The 26,710-nt window shown below is 29.7% G+C and overlaps 2 protein-coding genes across 4 annotated transcripts in view; both read right to left on the bottom strand.

The window, feature by feature from the left end:
- LOC127289701 (piwi-like protein Siwi) overlaps positions 1 to 5,138 on the bottom strand; it is a 138,792-nt gene extending 133,654 nt beyond the window's left edge. Inside the window, exon 1 of the mRNA XM_051317798.1 lies at positions 5,127 to 5,138. The gene's annotated coding sequence lies outside the window, so the exon portion shown is untranslated. The remainder of the gene's footprint in view (positions 1 to 5,126) is intronic.
- Positions 1 to 26,710, bottom strand: part of LOC127289700 (rho GTPase-activating protein gacU-like) — a 48,661-nt gene that overhangs the window by 5,964 nt on the left and 15,987 nt on the right. The window contains exons 1-2 of one of the 3 annotated variants that reach the window (XM_051317795.1): positions 11,284 to 12,034; positions 8,623 to 9,571 (exon numbers count right to left, since the gene is read on the bottom strand). The exons of the other annotated variants lie outside the window; for them this stretch is intronic. Of the exons in view, the coding sequence (XP_051173752.1) occupies positions 8,623 to 9,335 (713 nt within the window). The 5' untranslated portion in view covers positions 9,336 to 9,571; positions 11,284 to 12,034. Of the gene's footprint in view, positions 1 to 8,622; positions 9,572 to 11,283; positions 12,035 to 26,710 lie in introns of those variants that run through there. 3 annotated transcript variants of the gene reach the window in all.

The following is a 26,710-nucleotide window of genomic DNA, read 5'->3' as shown; positions in this document are numbered from 1 at the left end:
TATTTATTTTTGGTGTTGTTGTGTTTCATAAAAAAAAATAACAAATGAAGTTCATGACAGAACTATGTATTATTATAAAAAATTGTTACAATTAATTTTTTTCAAATTTTGATAAATTATTTATTTATTAAATAAAATTTTCATTATAAATATTCATATTTTTCATTTTAAGTAACATAAATTTAACAAAATATAATAAAAAATAATAAAAAAACAAAATAATAATAAAAAGTAATAATAATAATAATAATAATAATAATAATAATAGAGTAAAACGTCCGAAATGTGAAACATTCGGTAATAAAATATTTTTTCCATGGCACAAAATGCGCTCGGTTTACAATAGAAGTAAATTAACAAAATAGAGAGGGAAATTGGTACTGCCAAAAGTAAAGCTACTGTTTACAATAAAAATTGGTACTGACAAAAGTAAAGCTACTGTATACAATAAAAAATAATTTATTGTTGTTAATAGTCCTTTTTCTTTTTTTTCAGGTGCGGAGGATTCAAGTTTCCGGTACACTGGTAAGTAAAAAAGGGTATTTTTTTAGAAAACTAAATCGTAAACAATAAAAGAAGAAAACAATAAATAAAAGTGAATTTTAACACTTTTTTTAACCAATTTTAAAAATTGATACTTCCAAAAGTAAAGCTACTGTTTACAATAGCAGTAAATATCCAAAATAGAGGGAGGTATTGGTACTTTTAAAAGTAAAGCTACTGTTTACAATAGAAATAAATTTAAAAACTGGGGGATATAGGTACTTCCAAAAGTAAAGCTACCGTTTACAATAGAATTTCCGAAAACGAAGGGGGATAGATACAAAACAGGGTGGGGAAATTGGTTTTTCCAAAATTAAAGCTACTGTTTACAATAAAAGTATCTAAAGACGCTTTAAAATAAATGATGCTACCTTACCTTGAATTTAATCATCTTTACAGTAAAACATCCAAAATGTAAATCTTTCGAAAATCAAATAATTTTTCCCAAAAAAAAAAAATGAATTTAAATACTAAAAACTAATTGTTTTTATCAAAAAAAAAAATATTGGTATTGGTACTTCCAAAAGTAAAGCTACCGTTTACAATAGCAGTAAATTTCCAAAATAGAGGGGGTATTGGTACTTCCAAAAGTAAAGCTACCGTTTGCAATAGCAGTAAATTTCCAAAATAGAGGGGGTATTGGTATTTCCAAAAGTAAAGCTACCGTTTACAATAGAATTTTCAGAACGGGGGTGGATTGGTACTTCCAAAAGTAAAGCTACTGTTTACAATAGCAGTAAATTTCCTAAAAAGGGGGGGGGGTATTGGTACTTTCAAAAGTAAAGCTACTATTTACAATAGAAATAAATTTAAAAACTGGGGGATATAGGTACTTCCAAAAGTAAAGCTACCGTTTACAATAGAATTTCCGAAAACGAAGGGGGATAGATACAAAACAGGGTGGGGAAATTGGTATTTCCAAAATTAAAGCTACTGTTTACAATAAAAGTATCTAAAGACGCTTTAAAATAAATGATGCTACCTTACCTTGAATTTAATCATCCTTACAGTAAAACATCCAAAATGTAAATCTTTCGAAAATCAAATAATTTTTCCCAAAAAAAAAATGAATTTAAATACTAAAAACTAATTGTTTTTATCAAAAAAATTGTCAATTCCTATACTATACGATAAAATTTTAGGTTCAAGTAAAAAAAATTTACGTTAAAGTAAATAAATATCCACGTCCATGTCAAGTATCTCTTTTAAAAAAAAAAAAAATTGTAATTCTAATAGTTTTTCAAAAAAAATATTCATTGTCACTGTTCTCCACAGTTAATTACGACCATGGCTCAAAATGTTCTCGGTAGGTGGCTGGCGCTCTAGAATAGAAGGTGATCGCAGTGGGGTTAAACAGAAACACACATTACACACAAACACATACTTAAAGAGCGCGCGCAAGCCTATATACTCAAGAGAAAAAAAAATCACACACACACACAGACATATAAGCGCACACCTCCGATTAGTCGCCTGGTGTTCAGTCCGTGAAGGGAGAGTTTCAGATCAGAAATGAGTGAGACAGAAAAAGAGAATGACAAAGTGAGATGAACTAGATGACGAGGGGGCAAGGAGATAGGTTCGTTGCACCCACTCGCGTTCACTGCACTTTATATATCGTTGATGATGTATATATATATATATATAGTTTATACCGGACTAGTCGCTCAAATTTATTAGTTTCTAACACTTGGCGTCCACTAATTCAATTCTCAACTAATCCTCAACGACTTTTTCCCCCTCTCCTAAACCACATTTCTTTGTTTCGTGTCTAATTCACATTTTTTATTTTACTTTAAAAAAAAATTTCCCCCCTTTTCTTAATTATTATTATTACTACTATTTATTATTATTATTACTATTAATATTATTATTATTACTACACTGAGAGACCTTTTGCACCGCATCACAACTACGTGTGTGACTGCAGCGCCACTATAGGTTTTGGTGCGCTGCATTCTAAATTTTGTATCGTGACTGCCCAAAAATGAAAATGAACCTTTCGGCCGTCAATTTTTTGGACAGCTACGCTCCAAAAATTGTACGGCTGCAGACCAAAAACGTAGTTTTATAGCTGACCGCTAGAATGCTCCGCAGCCGTCTGTCAAAAGTCTGTTACGGTGCAAAAGGTCTCTCAGTGTACTACTACTGTTATTATTTTTTGTTAATATTGTATTTTTTGAAATGTCTGAAAAAAAATGTTCACATTTTGGACGTTCTAGTCAATATTGTTGTTTGGTTGAAATTCATAAAGGTTTTCTTTTTTAGTTTTGTGTTAAAAACTATAGGTTCGCTAGTTGTCGCGCAATATTTTCGCTCATTAATTGCGTCATATATATATATATATACATAAATTTACATTATTTAAATGCCAAAAATTATATATAACCGTTATTACAATTATTGTGTGGAAAAATAATTTTTTTTCGAGTTAAATAAATACAAATAATCAAATGTAAGTATAGAATCAAAAAATTTTTTTAATCTCCTAAACAAATTCCAATATAGAATTTTGAAAATTTTTGACCTAACCTCAAAAAAAGATAATTTTATTCTTCTTTTTCCCCATGTGACGTTGTAGAAAAAAATTAACTAACTTTGAGGTTATGTCGTTATTTAAAAATTTTCAATCATTTCATTTGGATTTATTTAGAAATAGTTTGTTCTGTTTTGTAAAATATAGTGAAAGTAAAATTGAAAAAAAAATGTATATTAGTAAAAGACAAGCTTTTTATTTAACTTTCAATGATAATTGATTTATAATGAAATCTTCGAAATACTCATTTTCTATATATTAATTAGTAAAAAGAAAATTTTCTTTTTTTTTCTTCCAAATTCTCGAATATCTTTCAAAATGTCACCAACGTCAAGATTGTGAAAAAATAGAAAATATAATTTAGCTTAAAATAATAATAAATGGAAAATCATTCATTGCTTATCTTCCTTTCACTTTCTTTCTTCAAAAGTAAAAGCAAAATAGTGAAACTCTTTCTCCGTTATAAGAATAGTGTCGCGACTATGTTTTTTTTTATAGGAGTAGAAAAAAAAATAAAAAAGTAAACTTCATTTATCTTAAAAAGATTTTTTTTTCCCCCTTTCTATCAGACATGTATAGCAAATAGAAATCATTGATAAAGGAAAATCAAATAAATTTCATCTTAATTTGTAAACAATGGGAAAATTCATCGAAGAAATCGTACAAAATAGTAATAAAATACTTTGGAAAATAAAAAAAAAAATTTTTTTAAGAACTTTAGAACAAATTCTAATAAAAAATTTATTTTTTTTCAGATACCAACTTACAATTTGGATAAACATTGATTGGCGAATAAGGATAGAAAGACGGCCTCATCATTCAACTTCGTAGACATGAAGAATAAGTTGACATTAGAAAACCCAATCGTAAAATAAATCCATGTGGTGATTAAAAAAAATTTCACGCACAAATATTGAACTTTTTGAGGTCTTTGGGTATTTTAGACCCACGACCTCGTTGCACGTCACACACACGCATAAATATAATTTTTTTTTTTAATTTTTTTCGATTATTAATCGGGAAATTTTAAAAATTAACTATAGACAATTGTTTTTTATTTTTTTTGAAATCGCGAGCGGAGAATATCCGTCGAATGTAACACGCAGCTTAAACGCGAGTGCATTGGGTTTGCATAAGGAGGAGGAGGAGGTGGGGTTGTGCCTCCTCACGTCTACACAAGATTGTAGAGTTGATAATGTAGTGGGGAGGGAGAAAGAGAAGCTAGGGCTCCACTAGCTATTGGACTAGGTGAGTGGTGTTGCGAGGGAGGTTAGGTAAAGTTACGTTAGGTTGCCCGAGGACCTTGTCGCCGCGTCCTACTTCTTCGTGGCGCGCGAGGGCACACACGCCGCCGCGGCGACAAACGCGAAAAGTCAAATTCGAAAAATTTCTCTCACATTAAAAAGTAAAATGTGTGTAAAAAAAAAAAATTTTCAGAAAAGGAATTTTTTTTTTTACGACCTAATTGTGTTAAATTAGAGAACGCTCTTTCTCTCTCTCTCTCTCTCTCTCTCTCTCTCTCTCTCTCTCTGTCTTTCTTGGGTTCAATGACCCACGTTACGCGGTTCTGGTGCGATGAGTCTGATTTTGCTATGAACTTTGATCTAAAACGTATATAGTATATATATATATATATAAAAGAACATTCAGGATCGGATGTATATGCTTTTCGTATCATAGAAACTAATTTTTTACAATTCAGTTTTTTCTCTGTTCTAGAATTTTCTATCGTATAGGGGAAAAAAAATGATTTACCTGTAACAGCGAAACATTTCACTGTATTAGCAAAAGTTTAAATTAAATCTTTTGCTATTCTAGTGAAATATTTCGTTGGTTTTAGGTAAATATTTTTTTTTTTCATCAGTTTTAGTATACCTACTCAATTTACAGTATTGAGGCAAGGTTGGTGTAGAAAGTAGATGGAGTAGAAAAAAGAAATTTTTTTTTTTAGGTTATGTTTTTTAATATATGGTGAAAACTCACGGGTGTTATCGCGAGGGTCCTTGAAAAGAACTGGCAACGATGTACATATATATGTGTACTAGACTGTTCTTTTTCTTTCTCTCTCTCTCTCTCTCTCTTTCTCGGTTATTATCAAGTGTGTTATTAAAATTGTCGATGGCGCGACCTAATTCGGTGGCAGCGCGCTCGAAGGAACGGTCAAACGCCTAAGCTGTCCCTGATATCCAAGGCCGAACTCTAACTTCACGATTATATACCTTGGGGGCTTTGTTTAGGTCATATGCTCGCGGAGCTCTGCACTGGGCTTTTTCAAGTCTCTGGTACACATATATATATATATATATATATATATATATATATATATATATATATATCACAAAGACAAGTAGGACGGCTTTTATCGACAGAGCCTACACTCTATACCGAGAGCTATAAAGGTTTGTATAAGCGCTGAGAGAGAAAGGAGCTGAACGAAGCTTTTGCTTTCGATTTCGTTCACCACGTGCGTGACGGCGCGTGCCTCATCCCCCCATATATAAAATTGCAGTGCTAGCCTTTTATATAAAAATCTCTATATATACAAATCATTCGATATTAAAGAAAAAAAAAAAAATTCAATTTCAACATTCCAAATATAAAACATTATAGTTTGCAATTACAGTTTTCTGAGGATCTCAAATTGAGACCATAAAGTGTATCAAATTGTTGATAATGCAATATTTTGATGCTGTTTATGGTCTCAATTTGAGAGTCGCAGAAAACTGTGATTATAAATAAATTCACTTTAAAAAAAGAAATTGAAATTCAAACCTTTTGACCCCTTGATGACCTTAATAATATATATATATATAGTGTACGTGACATAAAATCAGTGCCGATCGAAAATCTTGGAATTTATTCCTGTACCATTTGTATATATATATTTTTGTCTCAATGACCTTTTTCTAGTACTGCTTTTTTTTTAAATTCAAAAGTAGGAGTGGGATTTTAAATTCATAACGAATTTTAACTATAGGAAATTTTTAAAAATTCAAAACTATGGGTATTTTTTATAACGAATTTTAACTAGGGGAATTTTAAATTTATAACAAATTTTATCTAGGGAAGTTTTTAACTAGGGAAATTTTTTTCCTAGGGAAATTTTTAATTAGGGTATTTTTTTAACTAGGGGAATTTGAAATTTATAACGAATTTTATCTAGGGAAGTTTTTTTACTAGGGAAATTTTAAATTTATAACAAATTTTATCTAGGGAAGTTTTTAACTAGGGAAATTTTTAATTAGGGGATTTTTTTAACTAGGGGAATTTGAAATTTATAACGAATTTTATTTAGGGAAGTTTTTTTACTAGGGAAATTTTTAATTAGGGGATTTTTTTAACTAGGGGAATTTGAAATTTATAACAAATTTTAACTAGGGAATTTTTTAACTAAGGAAATTTTAAAATTTATAACGAATTTTAATTAGGAAATTGTTTAACTAGGGGAATTTTTAATTTATAACGAATTTTATCTAGGGAAGTTTTTAACTAGGGAAATTTTTAATTAGGGGATTTTTTTAACTAGGGGAATTTGAAATTTGTAACGAATTTTATCTAGGGAAGTTTTTTTACTAGGGAAATTTTTAATTAGGGGATTTTTTTAACTAGGGGAATTTGAAATTTATAACAAATTTTAACTAGGGAATTTTTTAACTAAGGAAATTTTAAAATTTATAACGAATTTTAATTAGCAAATTGTTTAACTAGGGGAATTTTCAATTTATAACGAATTTTATCTAGGGAAGTTTTTAACTAGGGAAATTTTTTACTAGGGAAATTTTTAATTAGGGGATTTTTTTAACTAGGGGAATTTGAAATTTGTAACGAATTTTATCTAGGGAAGTTTTTTTACTAGGGAAATTTTAAATTTATAACAAATTTTATCTAGGGAAGTTTTTAACTAGGGAAATCTTTTTACTAGGGAAATTTTTAATTAGGGGATTTTTTTAACTAGGGGAATTTGAAATTTATAACGAATTTTATCTAGGGAAGTTTTTTTTACTAGGGGAAATTTTTAATTAGGGGATTTTTTAACTAGGGGAATTTGAAATTTATAACAAATTTTAACTAGGGAATTTTTTAACTAAGGGAATTTTAAAATTTATAACGAATTTTAATTAGGAAATTGTTTAACTAGGGAAATTTTCAATTTATATCGAAGTTTAACTGGGGGAATTTTTTTTTAATTTCAAAACTAAGGGAATTTTAAATTTTTTTAACGAATTTTAACTAGGCGATTTTCAAATTCAAAACAAGAGGCTTTTTAAATTTAAAACTAGGAAATTTTTTTTTTTTCGCTTATTTTAGAACTTTTTTTTTAAGGTTTTATTATTCTCTTTTTTTTTTTTTGGAGGAAGGGGATATGGTTTCTCTACGTCATTGAAAGAGACGACGACCTTGCCTTATTGACATTCAGTGACCCCAACGCGTCGAGGTACCAATATTATATAAATTTCTCCGGAACTCAAGCGGATGTATGATTATTTTTAAAATTTCTTTTTTTAAGGTAAATTTAAAAAATGGAGGGGGGGAAATTAGTAATTTCAAAAGTAAAGCTATACTGTTTATAATAAAAGGGAAATTTAACAATAAAACAAGGGTAAAAATTGGTACTTAATACAAAATTGGTATATCAATAAATAATTCATCGTTGCTAATAGTTGTTTTTCTTGTTTTTTCAGATGGAGGATTCAACATCCTGGTACACTGGTAAGTAAAAAGTTAATTTTTAGAAAACTAAATCGTATAATCAATCAAAGGAGGATAAAAGAAGAAAACAATAATTAGAAATGTATTTTAACATTTCTTTAAAAAATTTTAATAATTGGTACTCTCAAAAGTAAAGCTACTGTTTACAATAGAATTACCAAAAACGGGAAAGGGGATTGGTACTTCCAAAAGTAAAGCTACAGTTTACAATAGAAGTAAATTAACAAAACGGAGGGAACAGTACTTTCAAAAGTAAAGCTACTGTTTACAATAGAATTACCAAAACGAATGGTAAAAATTGGTACTGCCAAAAGTAAAGCTACTGATGTTTACAATAAAATTAACAAAACGGTGTGAGGGAAATTGGTACTTCCAAAAGTAAAGCTACTGTTTACAATAAACGAAAACGCTTCATGGCGTTGGATTTTTTTTTTATCAAATAAATAATTTATCGCTAATAGATTCTTTTTTTTCAGGTGCGGAGGATTCAACTTTCCTGTACACTGGTAAGTAAAAAAGGGTTGTTTTTTTAGAAAACTAAATCGTAATCAATCAATGGAGGATAAAAGAAGAAAACAATAAACCTAAAAAAAACATCTCAACAACAAGACGTGTCTCTCTTGACCCCACATCGTACAAAATTCTAAAATTCAAATCCTTGCGCATGGATTTTTATTTCCTAAATATGCGGGTACCATCAAAAATTCTTTTCAATTTCAAAACTCGTTTCAAAAAATTTTCTATTCAAAAAAAAAAATTTCTTTGCCAAAAAAGTATAGTTTAAAAATCCTATAAAATAAGATATTCGTCATGATCAATGAGAGATGACTCACCGGGGCTGTAGGCCAAGGGCCAATAAAACATTGACCTCATGATTGAGATTATTTTCCTCCTTAAGCTCCTTCAGGTAATTATTAGCCTCTTGTTGTTGAATACGTTGTTGTATTTGTATTTGTCGTTGTGTATGAATTCTCTTTTGTTGATTGGTTACACGTGATTGTTGTGAACCACTTGCACGTGGTTGCTGTTGTTGTTGATTGTTACGTTGTTGTTTAACACGAACTTTTGGTATTTTCACATCTCCATTACTTCCATTATTACCATTGCTTGTACCACTACCGCTACTTCCATTATTATTATTATTAGTATTATTTGTCTGTACTCTTTGTCCATTGAGTATTTTCGCATGCGCAACTTTAAGCAATGAACGTTTAGCGTCCTCGACAAGCATTCTTGTTACCGGCTCAACAGACACCGGCACACCAATCGTTGGTACCGCACCACGACGCAACCTACTGCGCACCGGAAGTCCAAGTACAAGATGCTCCATGTCCTTCTCGTATGATTCATTAGTAAAATGGAGGGAGCAGATGCGCGCCGTTTGGATGTTGAATGGAATATCACCATTTGGCAATGGTACACGACCACAGGCGCATACCCAACGTGAACGTACTTCCGGTATTTGAGGGAATCGATGGTATCGTATACGACGACCTCTTGTACGTCGATGACTATTTCTGCATGTTGCTACCGCACATTGAGGCATTTTTTTTCTTTCTTTTTAAATATTGATTGTATTTTAAATATTTTTTTTCTGAGAGAAAATATTCTCTCTCCCTCTATCTTACTATCTCTGTCTTTGTTATCTTTGTAGGAGATTCACTCTATTTACTGATTAAAGAGGTTTTTTTTTTTTTTTTTTTTTTTTTTGAGTCATCTACTATATAACATTAAATCGTCTTTGGAAGCTCGTGATGTCTTGGTCCCAATTTCAGTCTGTTTCTATAATTGACGAGGCGAGAGGGGGAAAAAAAGAAGACTTTTATTAGAAGGGATTAATTTCTTGTATGACGCGTTCACCATTTTGTGTTCTTCAATATATATATATACGTTGTTTTGGTATATAAATAAAAGTTCAAGGATTTCAAAACAAGTTTTAAGAATTTTGGTATTATATATTTAATCAAAATATATTTTAGAAACTATTTTCTAAGATTTTTCCGTTTAATTGAATTTTACTATTAATTAATTAATAATAATAATAATAATAATAATAATAACTATTAATTAATAATAATAAAAATAATAACTATTAATTAATAATAATAAAAATAATAATAATTATTACTATTATTATTATTATTAAAATGCAAAACAAATCTTCACCTAGATCAGCGATATATTATATTTCACTAAAATAGCGAAAGTTTTCGCTATTCTTGAGAAATATATCGCTGTTTCAGGATAAAGATTTTTTTGTGTGTAGAAAAAAAATTTTTTATTTATATCTATAGAGAGAATTTTGGTAAAGTGCAATTTTCCATAATATAACATATTAAGCATAAAATATGATCATATAACAAATTTTTTATGAGCCAAAAGTATCATATTAATCATAAAACACCATATCAAGCAAAAAAAAATATCATATGAAGCATAAAATATGATCTTTAGCATATAGTATATTATATTTTTATAATCATAAAGTATCATATTGAGCATAAAGTTTAAGCATATTAAATTTAAAGTAGCATACTAAGCATAAAGTATCATATTAAGCATAAAGTTTGATATTCAGCATAGTATATTACATTTTTAAAATCATAAAGTATCATATTAAGCTTAAAGTATCATATTTAGGATAAAGTATCATATTAAGCATAAAGTATGATATTCAGCATATGGAATAAAATATTAAATTTTAATATATGCATACAGTATCATATTAGGCATAATATATGATATTCAGAATACAATATCAAATTTTAATAAGCATAAAGTATCATATTAAGCTTAAAGTATCATTAAAAATCATATTAATAATGAAGTAGCATATTAAGCAAAATGCAATATATTAATCATAAAGTATATTAATCGTAAAGCATCGTATTGAGCATAAAATATCATATTTAGCATAAAGTATTATATTTAGCATAAAGTATCATATTTAGCATAAAGTATCATATTTAGCATAAATTATGATATTAAGCATAAAGTATAATATTGAGAATAAAGTATCGTATTGAGCATAAAGTACCATATTAAGCATAAATTATCATATATTAAGCAGAATGTAACATATTAAGCATAAATTACCAATTTTTGAATAAACTAAAAAAAAAACTTTTACACCATATGAAAATGAATGAAAGTAAAATTGTTTCTAACTTTTTCCTTTAAAAACAAAAAAAAAAAAAAATTGAAACTCACACCTATATACGTATATGCCACCTAGCGATTGACTTCATCCCCAACCGGCACGTAAACACGCTTTGGCTGCACCCTATTTTCTATACGTACCTATATAGTACATATATATATATATCCAGAACACAAAATGGCGTTTTAACACTTTTTTTTCGCAAAAGGCAGTGTTTTTTTTTTTTTGTTATAAATATAAAATTTTACTTGATTTAATAAAAAACCTTCTATTCATACGTTAAAAAGAAAAAAACAAAAACAAATTTCTCAGAATTCGCATGTTTATTACTTACTTCTTGGTAACCTGACATTTGGTTCACGGAAGACTAGTGTTTTCTTTTCGATCTGATAAAATCCACACACGTTGATTCCATTTATATATATATATATAATCAAGGTCACACACTCTTTTCTTCTTTGGTTGCTTTATTTAATTTACAACTTTTTTTTTGGAAAATAATTGTAAAATTTTTGTTTTTAGAGGGAAAATACTCTTTTTTCGCTATGGATCACTTTTTTTGGTAATTGGACACACAATTAGTTTTTGGTAACAATAGACGTGACTAGAGGTAAAAAAAAGGAATTATTTTTTTTTTTAGAAACACGTGTTACTTTAGAAAAAAAAAGCACGAACACACACTGCGTTTTCTTGTTTGTCATTGACTGAAATGATGAAACGCACGGTATGGCATTCACGCGGCAACAGGAACGGTTCTTGACCGTCAGAGGTCGAAAGGGCAGAGGCGCGCCACCGGTACCTCCCTATACGAGTCACCACAACCGATGAGATAGAAAAAGACTGTGGGGTGGATTTAGGTCTCTCTCTCACTCTCTCTCTCTCTCTTTCTCTCTTCCTCTCTTGGTGGGGAGAACAAAATCCTTAGTAAAGTGGGGATGGATTGGTACCCAAGTCCTCGAATCCTATCCGTTCTCTCCCCACTTCAAAGATTTTCATTCTGGATTATTGGCCCCTCCTATATACTCTCCCTCCTTTTTTCTGTCTGTGCCCTCCTCCACTTCCTTGGCAAAAGAGAAATCCACAAAATCAACAACACAGGAAGTCACGTTCTCCAGAATGAAGAAATAAACAATAAAAATAAAAGTTTGTTTTTTTCTTTTTTTGCAGAGGGTGAATGGAAAAAATTAATTTTTGGTTCAAAGTAAAGCTGCTGTTTACAATGGACATGCGAATTTTTAGAAAATTGGTACTGCCAAATGTAAAGCTACCGTTTACAATGGAGGTGAATTTTTAGAAAATTAGTACTGCCAAAAGTAAAGCTACCGTTTACAATGGAGGTGAAGTTTTAGAAAATTAGTACTGCCAAAAGTAAAGCTACCGTTTACAATGGAGGTGCGAATTTTTAGAAAATTGGTACTGCCAAAAGTAAAGCTACCGTTTACAATGGGGGTAATTTTTTTACAAAATCAGAAAAAGGGGGAAAATTGGTACTGGCTGAATGTAAAGCTACTGTTTACAAAAGTAGCCGCTGAGAAATCAAAATAGCGTTGGATTTATTTTTTAATCAAGGAAATAATTTATTGTGCGCCTAATAGTCTCTTTATATTTTTATTTCAGATGGAGGATTCAACTTCTCGCGGTACCCTGGTAAGTATAAAAAATTAATTTTTAGAAAACTAAATCGTAATCAATCAAAGCGAGGATAAAAGCCGAAAACAAAAGAATCGAATTTTTTGAGAATAAAAATTGGTACTTTGTAAAATAAAGCTACTATTTACAATATAGAAGCAAAGTTTAAGGAAAGAAAAAAGTGGTACCACCAAAAGTAAAGCTACTGTTTACAATAGAATTACCAAAACGAATGGTAAAAATTGGTACTGCCAAAAGTAAAGCTACTGTTTACAATAAAATTAACAAAACGATGTGAGGGAAATTGGTATCTCCAAAAGTAAAGCTACTGTTTACAATAAACGAAGACGCTTCATGGCGTTGGATTTTTTTTTATCAAATAAATAATTTATCGCTAATAGATTCTTTTTTTTCAGGTGCGGAGGATTCAACTTTCCGGTACACTGGTAAGTAAAAAAGGGTTTTCTTTAGAAAACTAAATCGTAATCAATCAAAGGAGGATTAAAGAAGAAAATAATAAATAGAAGTGTTGTTTAACATTTCTTTTTTTAACCAATTCTAAAAATTGGTACTACCAAAAGTAAAGCTACTGTTTACAATACAACTAAATTTACAAAATGGAGGGGGAAAATTGGTACTTCCAAAAGTAAAGCTACTGTTTACAATAGGAGTAAATTTCCAAAATAGAGGGGGGGTATTGGTACTTTTAAAAGTAAAGCTACTGTTTACAATAGAAACAAAATTTAAAAACAGGGGGAGGGATCGGTACTTCCAATAAAACTACAGTTTACAATAGAAGTAAATTAATAAATGTAGAGTGGGGAAATTGGTACTTCCAAAAGTAAAGCTACTGTTAACAATAGAATTGTCAAAAACGAAGGGGTGGGGGGGGTTGGTACTTCTAAAAGTAAAGCTACTGTTTACAATAGAATTTCCAAAAACGAATGGGCTTTTAGTACAAATCAGGGGGAAAAATTGGTACAGCCAAAAGTAAAGCCACTGTTTACAATAGAATTGCCAAAAACGAAGGGGTGGGGGGGTTGGTACTTTTAAAAGTAAAGCTACTGTTTACAATAGAATTACCATAACGGAGTGGGGAAATTGGTACTTCCAAAAGTAAAGCTACTGTTTACAATATAATTACCAAAAACGAAGGGGGGGGAGGGTTTGGTACTTCTAAAAGTAAAGCTACTGTTTACAATAGAATTTCCAAAAACGAATGGGCTTTTTTAGTACAAATCGGGGGGAAAAATTGGTACAGCCACTGTTTACAATAGAATTACCAAAACTGAGTGGGGAAATTAGTATTTCCAAAAGTAAAGCTACTGTTTACAATAGAATTCCCAAAAAAACGAAGAGCAAATTTTTTTTGCAAAACGTGGCAAAACATTATCACTTCTAAAAGTAAGGCCACCGTTTACAATAGAAGTTCAAAAACGCCACAACAAAATGGCGCCGGTTTCTTTTCCGTTACCAATAAAAATACCTCTATCTCTTATTTTTCCAGGGGTTGGGTGGGGGGGAGGTGGTGGTGGTGGAGAATTACACAACACTTTGGTAAAATTTTTACTATTCTTCTTCTTCTTCTTTAAGGGAAGGATTTAAAAAAAAAAATGTTCACGCGCGGCGAACAAATAGCAGACTGACGATTAAAGCGCGCAGGAAGACGGAGGGCGACGATGGTGACGGCGGTAGCAGTAGAAGCAGCAGCAGCAGCAACAAACAGCAGAAGCAAAGGCAGCTGCGTGGACCGGTGGAACCAATGGTGGTGGCGATATATAGATGGATGCAGTATAGAAGCAAACGTGCCACCACGCTACTCAGACTATGCTGTGCTGAGTGTGTACCACGCACTGAAGAGAGGAAGAAGAGGGGCGGCGGCGATGAGAAGGTGGAGGGGGAGAGAGGTGGCGGATGGTCTGACTAAAGCAAGAGAGAGCGAGAGAGAGAGAGAGAAAAGCGGATGAGACCAAGAGAACAGAAGGGGAGGAGAGGGGATCATTAGTGCCAGTGGCTGAGGGTCCTTTTGGGGTTCGCAACCCCAATGCGATTCCTCCTCGTCGACGTCGTCATCACGTTTATATACGCGAGGCGCAATGTAGTTGGATCGCTTATTTTTGATGCGCAAAAATTTGCTACCACCATTCTGAATAATCCTCTATTATTTCTATTTTTATCTTTTGTATATATATATAGGAAATAGAATTTAATGTTTTCTCATGATATCCTGTTCGCCAAATTATAAATATTTATAATATAATTATTTAGAAATAAAGTACCAATTTTAAAATATACTTAGAAAATTGTTTTTTTTGTACCTAATAGTAATTCTGTAAAACCGAAAAATTCTGTGATAGTGTGTAGGGTATTGAAAATTTTTAAATTCTAACGCAATATAGTAGTTAAGGTTAGTTCCGGTTTATGGTATTGGATGTAATGTTACTAACCGTAGGAGTAGTGGTATTTGGTAATAGTAGAATTAGTAGTGGTAGTATTAATAGTAATATCATTATTAGTATTACTATTAGTATCACTATTAGTAGTATTACTAGTAGTATAATTAGTAGTATTAATAGTAATATCATTATTAGTATTCTACTATTAGTATCACTATTAGTAGTATTACTTGTAGTATTACTAGTGGTAGTAGTATCGCTTTTAGTAGTATTACTACTAGAAGTATCGCTTTTAGTAGTATTTCTACTAGTAGTATCGCTTTTAGTAATATTACTACTAGTATCATTGCTTTTAGTAGTATCGCTTTTAGTAGTATTTCTACTAGTAGTATCGCTTTTAGTAATATTACTACTAGTAGCATCGCTTTTAGAAGTATCGCTTTTAGTAGTATCGCTTTTTAGTAGTATCGCTTTTAGTAGTATTTCTACTAGTAGTATCGCTTTTAGTAATATTACTACTAGTAGCATCGCTTTTAGAAGTATCGCTTTTAGTAGTATCGCTTTTAGTAGTATCGCTTTTTAGTAGTATCGCTTTTAGTAGTATTTCTACTAGTAGTATCGCTTTTAGTAATATTACTACTAGTAGCATCGCTTTTAGAAGTATCGCTTTTAGTAGTATCGCTTTTAGTAGTATCGCTTTTAGTAGTATTTCTACTAGTAGTATCGCTTTTAGTAATATTACTACTAGTAGCATCGCTTTTAGAAGTATCGCTTTTAGTAGTATCGCTTTTAGTAGTATTTCTACTAGTAGTATCGCTTTTAGTAATATTACTACTAGTAGCATCGCTTTTAGAAGTATCGCTTTTAGTAGTATCGCTTTTAGTACTATCGCTTTTAGTAGTATCACTTTTAGTAATATCGCTTTTTAGTAGTATCGCTTTTAGTAGTATCGCTTTTAGTGGTATCGCTTTTAGTAGTATCGCTATCAATAGTATCGCTTTTAGTAGTATTTCTACTATTAGTATCGCTTTTAGTAGTATTACCAATAGTATTACTAGTAGAAATATTAGTAGTATTACTAAAGTACAAATAGCATTACTACCAGTGTTACCATTAGTGTTACATAGTTAATATATTCAAATAGTTCTTGGTTGTATTAATATTTCTTAAAACTATAGGAAAAATAAATATGGTAACATCAATATAAAATAGTTCATATTATCCCCATTTTTTCCCTATTTTATATTTTTATAATCGTTTTTTTTTTCATGGTACCATTCAGTATATACTTTTTTCATTTTGGTATATAGTATATATTTATTTAGAAAAATACTTTCATAATTTTCTTTTCTTTCTGCCCCGTGCTTGTGTGTTTCATTGTTAAATAATTTTTTTTTTTTATCTATATTTCTACTTATCTGATGATGACGGTTAAAGAAAAAAAAGAAAGGAAATAATAATAAAAACTTAAAAATATGTCAAAATCTATGTGTATATATATATAACAAATATATATATACTTAAATATGAGTTGTTCCAGGACGTTCTCGTTATCTATATAGTATATGTATAAGAGAAATATTTTCTCTTATCGTTATACTCAAAATGGCGACGATTGGTGAACCGAATGCATGTTGCTGAAAGCGACGCGGGAGTGTAACGTCTATATAGACGACAGGCAGAAGCGGGCGAGGTCGTACGATGAAATGAGAGAGAAAGAGAGTATGAATGCTTTTTAGATTTAATTCAGTGTTACCAATTTAAAAGTACCACTTTTTTAAATTCAAAAAAGTATTATTATTATTATTATTATGTATAACTATTATTACTATACTATTATTATACTATATTATTATTATGATTATTATTTTAATATAATAAAATAATAATAATAATAATAATAATAATAATAATAATAATAATAATAATAATATAGTATAGTAATAATAGTTATACATTTCATATATACATATATATATATATAGTTGGCATCGTTGAAGAAATGTGCTTTATATTCTCTTCAAATCGAGTGTGTATAGATCTTTTTTAAAAAAAAGTGTCACTCGATGATGCGGGTGTTGAACAAAATATATATATCTAATACAAGAGAGAATGATAATACATATAGTATACACATATATTGAATATGGCATCTCTCTCACAAATCTACACTAAATGAAACAGAGAGAATCTTTTATGAGAAAAAAAAATATTAATCTTTCATCAGAAATGGATTGAAGAAAAGAATTAAGGAATTCTCAAAATTTACTTATGTGTAAAAAAAATATGTATGTATTTTATAATGAAACATATATATGTATATATAGATAAATAGAAGAAGAAGAAGAAGAAGAAATTGATAAAAATTGCGTTATTAATTTTTTTATAATTCGAATTTGGCAAAATTGAAATTAAAATCTTAAAAGCGTTTTGAACTTTGGAAAGATCATTTTTGTGCATGGATCTTGTTTATATATATGACCTTCGAAATAAGAACCGACCGATTTCCGGTGATTTTCTCTTCCTCCTCCCTCTCTCCTCTCTCAATCTTTCACTCTCATTCTTTCTCTTTCTCTCTAACGCTCTTTTTTTCTTGACTGTCACGCACTCGCTTCTTCTTTTCTTCTCTCGTTTACACTCTCTTTGCAAACCTCTCTCCTCCCTCTCTCTCTCTCTCTCTTTTACTGACCCTCCTCGAAGTCTCTCTCTCTCTCTCTCTCTCGCCTTTTTCTCTCCACAATCTTTATTTAACAGATCTGTCTTTCCCTTTCCTTCGTTGTCTCTTGATTTTTGATCTCTCTCTCTCTGATATTACTAAAGTCCTTCTCTGCCTCCTAAACCCCTCTTTCTGCGTTCATCATATATTTTTCCATTCTGTCCTTTTTCAATTGCCAGAGAGTGGTCCCTTTACTAATATATATATATATATACTTCTTTCTTATTCTCTTTTTCTTTTCTCTCTTTCTCTCTCTCTTTGGTTCTCTCCTAGCTACCACCCTGGTTAACTGGGAGACAGCCGCTTGCTTGAACAGCAGCTGCTACGAAAACGAGAGAGAAAGAGAGTGAATATGACCACGTGCTACTTCGATCTTCTTTAAAGCACACACGCAGTGGAGAACACCCAAAAGAAAAGTATATAAATGTATATCTTAAGCGCGACAACGCTAAATTCACTCCTCTTCTCGTCTTCCATCATTAATCAAATGAAAAATACATTTTTCTTTTTTTTTTTTTTTTTAATCTATATACTTGAAATATATAATACAATATTTTTGGTACCACAATAATGGCAAACCATATGCCTTTGTGCAATAATAATCATAATAATAACAACAATAATAACAATAATAATCATACTACTACTACTACTACTACTACTACTACTACTAATACTACTACTATTATTACTACTACTATTACTACTACTATTACTACTACTATTACTACTACTATTACTACTACTATTACTACTACTATTACTACTACTATTACTACTACTATTACTACTACTATTACTACTACTATTACTACTACTATTACTACTACTATTACTACTACTATTACTACTACTATTACTACTACTATTACTACTACTATTACTACTACTATTACTACTACTATTACTACTACTATTACTACTACTATTACTACTACTATTACTACTACTATTACTACTACTATTACTACTACTATTACTACTACTATTACTACTACTATTACTACTACTATTACTACTACTACTACCACTACTATTACTACTACTATTACTACTACTATTACTACTACTATTACTACTACTATTACTACTACTATTACTACTACTATTACTACTACTATTACTACTACTACTACCACTACTACTACTACTACTACTAATAATAATAATAATAATAATAATAATTTTCTAAAACAATGGCATAGTAATACTAGTAGTATTCAATAGTATTAATATTAGTTGTATTATTAATAGTAGTAGTAGTTGTAATAGTTCTATTAATAGTAATACTAAAAATATTTAATAACAGTAATACTAATGGTATCAATTAGTATTAATAATAGTGGTACTTAATAGTATCGAAAAAAGCGGTATTCAATAGCAGTAATACTGGTGGTATTTAGTAGTAGCCATACTAGTAGAATTTAATAATAGTAGTATTCAGTAATACTTATAATAGTAGTATTTAATAAAAGTAATAATAGTATTAATAGTAGTGGTACTAGTAGTATTCAATAATATTTATACTAGTAGTATTCAATAGTACTAATAATAATGATACTAATAGTATACAATAATAGTACTACTAGTAGTATTCAATAATAGTAGTACTATAGGTATTTACTAATAGTAATACTTTCAGTATTCAATAGTAGCAGTACTAGTGGTATTTAGTAGTATTAATAGTAGTGGTACTAGTGGTATTTAGTAGTATTAATAATAGTGGTACTAGTAGTATTTAATAATAATAATCATTATAATAGTAACTTTCCAAAATGATGGCATATTGTATTAAAAAAAGTAGCAGCAAAAAACTATTGAAATTTAAGATTATGAAATTTCTTGCAAAACTTAATCTGTTGAAAAATTCTTACGACGCCATTTATTTTCTTTTCCAAGTGAGATGCTATTTTTGATGAGGATAGATGGTTACTTTTATATATATATATAGATGATGCCATTTTAAAAAGGCTAAAAAGTTACTTTTAGAAAAATGCATCATTTGAAACAAATTTATTTTTACATCCATAAAGTGTCAATTTCATTTTGGTATATATTATCTATTATTTAATACGAACAGTATAGATATAAAAATAATGGTTACACTATACCAAATTCAAGAATATGAAAATTTATCCAAATTTCGAAATATGATCAGTTTAAGAAAAATTTTGAAATTATAATCGCAGTAGAGAGCAATATATTTGGAATTATAGAATTAGAAGCTGTTCAACAAAGAAGTATATTTTAACAAAATAAAAATCAGAAGCAGTTTAACAAAATCAAAATTAGTAGCAATTTAACAGATTCAAAATTAGCATCAGTTTTATCAAAAAAAATTCAGAATCAGAAGCACTTTAACAGATTCAAAATCAGAAGTAAAACAAATTCAGAATCAGAAGCACTTTAACAGATTCAAAATCAGAAGTAAAACAAATTCAGAATCAGAAGCACTTTAACAGATTCAAAATCAGAAGTAAAACAAATTCAGAATCAGAAGCACTTTAACAGATTCAAAATCAGAAGTAAAACAAATTCAGAATCAGAAGCACTTTAACAGATTCAAAATCAGAAGTAAAACAAATTCAGAATCAGAAGCAGTTTAACAAAATTCAGTATCAGAATCAGTTTCTACAATATACATACAATATATATATATCAGAATTGGTATCATTGGAGACATGAATACCAGGCAAATTATTTGACCCTACCATTTTATATTCGAAGATTGGTTGTATATATGTATACACCATATATATATACCATATATATAGGAATTGCATATATATATATGTACATACAGGAGGCATACTATTTGGAACTACTATATAGATTGCAAGCCACTCAGGCGGATAGGCTGGTTGGTTGGTTGGTGTTATAGGCAGAGCAGACTCGCATGCAGGCAGAGCAGGGTAGCCTGGACTTGGGTACACGGATGGCGGGTATTGATCCTAGCGAATGTAGCGGGGTAGTAGTAGCTGGAACCCCACCTCAAGGATGAAGGGAGTCTCCCTTCTCCAGCCGATTCTCTTTCTGTCCCTCCAGGTCTCTCTCTCTCTCTCTCTCTCTCTCTCTCTCTTACGCTCTGAATCTTGCCTACTCTCTCACTCTCTCTCTCTCTCTCTCCATCTCTGTCTGCTTTCCCGTCTATCTGTCCGTCCGTCCGTCCTTCATCGCCAGGGGGATAGAGAGAAGGATAGAGATCGCAACAGGAGATGGAATTGGAAGGTGGAGGGTACATGTCTAAACAAGTGGGTAGTTGCCCTTTAAGAGAGAGAACCAGAGAGAAGAGAGAGAGAGAGAGAGCAAAAAAGGGGTGAATCACCTAGACTGTGTGCACCAAAGATACCAACCCGAAGAATTTTACTCTCTGTGAAAAATATCCACATCCGATATGCCAAACAAAGGATCCTCAAAATAGAACCAACCTCTTTGTAGACACCTCTCTTTTTCTTTCTTTCTCTCTCTCTCTCTCTTGTTATATGAGGGAACAAAGAATATTATAAAACTTGTCGTTGGTTCTCCAGACTCTTGGATGCCAATGGATTATAAATTCTTGAAACTCTGCTATATAGGATTCTAAGGGATCGTTTATTTTTTGGAAATGATACTAAAAATTCTGTTTTTTTTTTTTTTGGATATGATCCTTATTAACTTTCTAAAAGTTGGTGAACATAATTTTAGAGGTATTCTTTTGGTTCCTTTTGAAAAAAAGAATTCAGGTTAACAAAATTTAGAACCAAAAAAAAAAAAAATGCAACAGATTTAGCATCAGTTTACCAAAATTTTAAAACTAGAAAATGTGCAACAGATTCAAAATTAGATTAATACAATTTGAAATTAGGATCAGTGGAACAGATTCAGAAGAGTAGATTAACAAAATCAGAGTCAAAAGTAGTTTAACAGATTCAAAATCAGAAGTTGAGTTTAACAGATTCAGAATCAAAAGCAGTTTATAACTGATGATTTAAAATCAGACGTAGTTCAACAAATGAAACAAATTATGTACATAATTCAACAAATTTAAAATCAGAAGCGCAATTTATAAAAAATTTAGAATCAGGAACAGAGTTTATTAAATTTAAAATTAGGACCAATGGGGCAAAATTTTCAGAGAATAATTTTAACTAATTCAGATAATAATCAGTATACAACAAACACGGAATCAAGAAAAGTTTGTTAAATTCAGAATTATAGAATTAGTGGTACCAGAATTTTTGGAATCATTTTAACGCAGATACAAAATCAGAATCATTTTGAAGCAGTATCAAAATCAATTAAACGGCGATTTAGAATTAAAATCAGTTTTACAGATTTTGAAACAGAATCAGTTCAAAATTATAGGATCCAGTGTAGAACAGTTTCAAAAATAGTTCAACAAAATCGGTACCAATAAATCAGAATTAATTTTCCAAAATCAGAATCGGTTTAACAAAATCGGAACCAATTTAACAGATTTATAAATTGTGTTTTTTCCGTTAAAAGCTTAAAACATTAACACATATGTGATTTTTATGTTCCGGACCCCCAAAATATCTTGAAAGGAAATGGTTTTTGAGAAAAATGTTGTATACAAAAGTTGTCAGGTTGAAAAAAATCTATTAAATTGTATAATTAAAAAACGGGCCCAGGGCCTTATGTGGGCCCTACAGACAAAAAAGTAAATTTTTTAAATGGAACCAAGTATTTTCAAACTCAGATTCTTTTAGCCAGTGATTTCCTCTTTTCAGACATGTGGTAACTTGTGGGCCCAAAGTTAAATTTGGGCCCAAAATTCGATTTTTTGTGGTTTTAAAGGTAATTTTAGTGTAACTTAGTTCCAAGGGGTTTTCAGGGTCCCTGATTACGAATATGAAGTCAGTTTTTAAAAATTTTCAATAACGGACCCAAAATGACTAATTAAAATTGAAAAAAATTAAGGAAAATTATGAAACTTCTTATTTTAGACTTACTTAGCCTGCTAATTGTTAATTCAATGTTACTTTTATTGCTCTTAATTTAGTATCATAAAACTTGAGGTAAAATAATTAATAGATTTTTTCAAATTTTAATATTTAGGGGCTTATAAGGCCCAAAATTAGATTTTCTTTGGTTTTAAAAGTGATTTTAGTGTGACTTAGTTTCGAAGGGTTTTCGGGGTCCCAAATTATGAATCTGACATCGATTTTTAAAAATTCAAAACAGCGGACCAAAAATGACATAAAAATTAATAAAATTAAGGAAAATTATAAAACTTTTTATTTTAGACTTATTTAGTTTTCTAATTGTTAATTCAATGTTACTTTTATAGTTTTTAATTTAGTATCATAAACTTTAAGGGAAAAAAATTGATAGATTTTTACTAATATTAATGTTTAGGGGCTTATAAGGCTGAAAATTCTGTTTTTAGTTCTTTTAAAACTCATTTTTAAACATCAAAATTCGATATTTTGTGGTTTTCAAGGTGATTTTAGTGTGACTTAGTGCCAAGGAGTTTTCGGGGTCGCTGATTACGAATCTGAAATCAGTTTTTAAAAATTTTTAATAACGGACAAAAAATGAATGATTAAAAATGAAAAAAATTAAGGGAAATTATAAAACTTCATATTTTAGACTTATTTACCCTTCTAATTGTTAATTCAATGTTACATTTATTGCTTTTAATTTAGTATTATAAACCTTGGGGTAAAAAATTAGATTTTTTCAAATTTTAAATTTAGGGGCTTATAAGGCTCAAAAACGATTTTTTTGGTTTTAAAGGGGATTTTAGTGTGAATTAGTTCTAAGGGGTTTTTGTGTTCCCTGATTAAGTTTTAAATTCATTTTAGTGTAACTCAGTTCCGATGGGTTTTCGGGCTTCTTGATTACGAATCTAAAATCAGTTTTTAAAAATTCAAAATAGCAGACCCAAAATGACTGATTAAAAATAAAAAAAGTTAAGGAAAATTATGAAATTTATTATTTTAGACCTATTTAGCATTTTACTTGTTAACTTAATGTTCTAAATTTACTATCCTTTGGGGGCAAAAAGGGAGATTGGTTTATTTTTCAAATTTAAATTTTGGAGGCTTATGGGTTCCAAAAGTGGATCTTCTGTGGTTTTAAGAGTTATTTTAGTTTCAGGGAACTTTCTAATCTAATTTTTGGCCTTATAAGCACCTAAATTTAAAATTTGTAAAAATCTAATTTTTACCACAAGGTTTATGATACTAAATTAAAAGCAATAAAAGTAACATTTAATTAACAATTAGAAGGCTAAATAAGTCTAAAATAAGAAGTTTCATAATTTCCCTTAATTTTTTACATTTTCAATTAGTCATTTTGGGTCCGCTATTGAAAATTTTTAAAAACTGATTTCAGATTCGTAATCAGGGACCACGAAAAGCCCTTCGAAACTAAGTCACACTAAAATCACTTTTAAAACCAAAGAAAATCTAATTTTGGGCCTTATAAGCCCCTAAATATTAAAATTTGAAAAAATCTATTAATTATTTTACCTCAAGTTTTATGATACTAAATTAAGAGCAATAAAAGTAACATTGAATTAACAATTAGCAGGCTAAGTAAGTCTAAAATAAGAAGTTTCATGATTTTCCTTAATTTTTTTCAATTTTAATTAGTCATTTTGGGTCCGTTATTGAAAATTTTTAAAAACTGACTTCATATTCGTAATCAGGGACCCTGAAAACCCCTTGGAACTAAGTTATACTAAAATTACCTTTAAAACCACAAAAAATCGAATTTTGGGCCCAAATTTAACTTTGGGCCCACAAGTTACCACATGTCTGAAAAGAGGAAATCACTGGCTAAAAGAATCTGAGTTTGAAAATACTTGGTTCCATTTAAAAAATTTACTTTTTTGTCTGTAGGGCCCACATAAGGCCCTGGGCCCGTTTTTTAATTATACAATTTAATAGATTTTTTTCAACCTGACAACTTTTGTATACAACATTTTTCTCAAAAACCATTTCCTTTCAAGATATTTTGGGGGTCCGGAACATAAAAATCACCCTGTATATATATATATATTTTTCGAAAATATTAACGGAGAACATTTTCTCTATCCACGCATTTGCTAAACTAAACTCGCAGATAACATACATTTAATATATAAAGAATTATGGAGAACATTTCAGGTATAGAAAAAATTCTTTTCCTGGAGAACCATATTATTTCAGGTACACAAATAGCTTATAGTAGGCAGAGAAAGAGGGATGAACAAGTATATATAATAAAACCAAAATGTATAAATTATGCAAAGGGAAACAAAAATTTTTGTCTTAATTGTCATAGGAAAATACAGAGACATATATATATATACCACAAATCAGCCTTTTACAATCGTATTATCCTGAAAAACTGTTCCAACAAATTTTTAATGAGCCTGCAACGACACAAAACGATAATTCTATTGTGTGGAAAAGGGTAAAGAGTAATTATAATTCCATTGGAGGTTGCGGATAATTTTTGAATTTTACATTTTAGTTATGAAAAATCCGGAAAAAAATCTATATTAGAAATAATTATTGAAAATCAGATAAATCAGTAAGTAAGTGTCACGTAAAATATATTGATAAGATTTTAGATGGTACCAAAAATTTATCTAACTTTTGTACAAGCAACTATAAATTTTTAATCAGTTTTCAAAATTAGAATAAAGCTAACAAATGCAGAATTAGAATTAGCTTAAAAAATTCGAATTAGATTAACAAATTTAGAATATCAGAAGCAGTTTAACAGATTCAAAATCAGAAGTAGTTTTAACAGATTTAGAAGTGGTGGAACAAACTCAAAATAAAAATTATATAGTTTATCTACGGCTCAGAATTATGAACCGTTAAACAAAATCAAAATCAGTACTTAAAAAATTCAGAAACAGAATCAATTTTAATGATTTAAAATCAAAATACACTTCGAAACAAATTATTCCGAAAAGACCAATTAGTCAACAAATTTAAAAATTAATTTTACTATCTTAATATCTTAATTTTAATGTATACCAAAATATTATATTCTCTCTACAGAAACAACATTTATTCTAAAAATTCTAAATTTCATTTTCACTTTTTTTTCTTATATCTTCGATACCAACATATATATATATATACATAAACAGAAGAAAAAAAAATTTACATTTTCATCGCTCTCGTTGATTCATTTTAATGAACAAAAATGTCCATCATTATTAGAAAGGGTCTTTATTTGCCGTCTGCATCACCTCTTATACCTGCTGGTATATAGCACAGTCGTCTCAAATGAAATGAGCCAATGCACAACGGGGAACAAAGTAATTTATCGAAATACACCCTTTATTTCCAGAAAAAAAAAATCAAAAACAATATTTCTTCAAATCAATTTTGCTTTACATTACCAAAAAAAAAAAAAAATCTCAAATAATTACATATTATGTTTTAAATATACCTTTTGAAATATTAATTGTTAATTAATAAATGAAATAAATTTTTTTCTTCCACATTTAATGTGATGGAACAAGATATAGATACTGTATGGGAGGGGGGGAAAAAAAGAGAAGAATTGCGAATTTCTCGGCAACTAACCCACGGGAATAAAAACCGTTATAATGAGGAAGGAGTGATAAAGCAAATCGGAAATTCATTTATCGGTGTCTGACCGTGATAAAAATAGCATTGCGAGTCAATAAACGGTTCACGATCGATACTACATCTCGCTTTCTTTCTATTTTTTGTTTCTCTATTCTTTTATCACGTTATCCAACAAGTAGTATTGTTACTAAAACTATTGCTAATAGTACTACTAGCAGTACTGTTACTAACACTGGTACCATTATCAAATGTTGAAATAGCGCTAATAGTAATAGTATACTGCTAGTAGTCCTACTAATCCTACTAGTCCTATAATTAATAGTAATACTAGTACTATAAGTACTTATAGTACTAGTACTACAACTACTAATAGTACTACTACTATAACTACTAATAGTACTAGTACTATAAGTACTAATAGTACTACAACTACTAATAGTACTAGTACTATAAGTACTAATAGTAGTAGTAATATAA

This window comes from Leptopilina boulardi, unplaced genomic scaffold, assembly GCF_019393585.1.
Source record: "Leptopilina boulardi isolate dan_hultmark-lab unplaced genomic scaffold, ZJU_Lbou_2.1 LbouV2_5, whole genome shotgun sequence".
Classification (NCBI taxonomy): Eukaryota; Metazoa; Arthropoda; class Insecta; order Hymenoptera; family Figitidae; genus Leptopilina; species Leptopilina boulardi.
The sequence above is the reverse complement of the archived record's forward strand: the minus strand, read 5'-3'. Positions and strand labels throughout refer to the sequence as shown.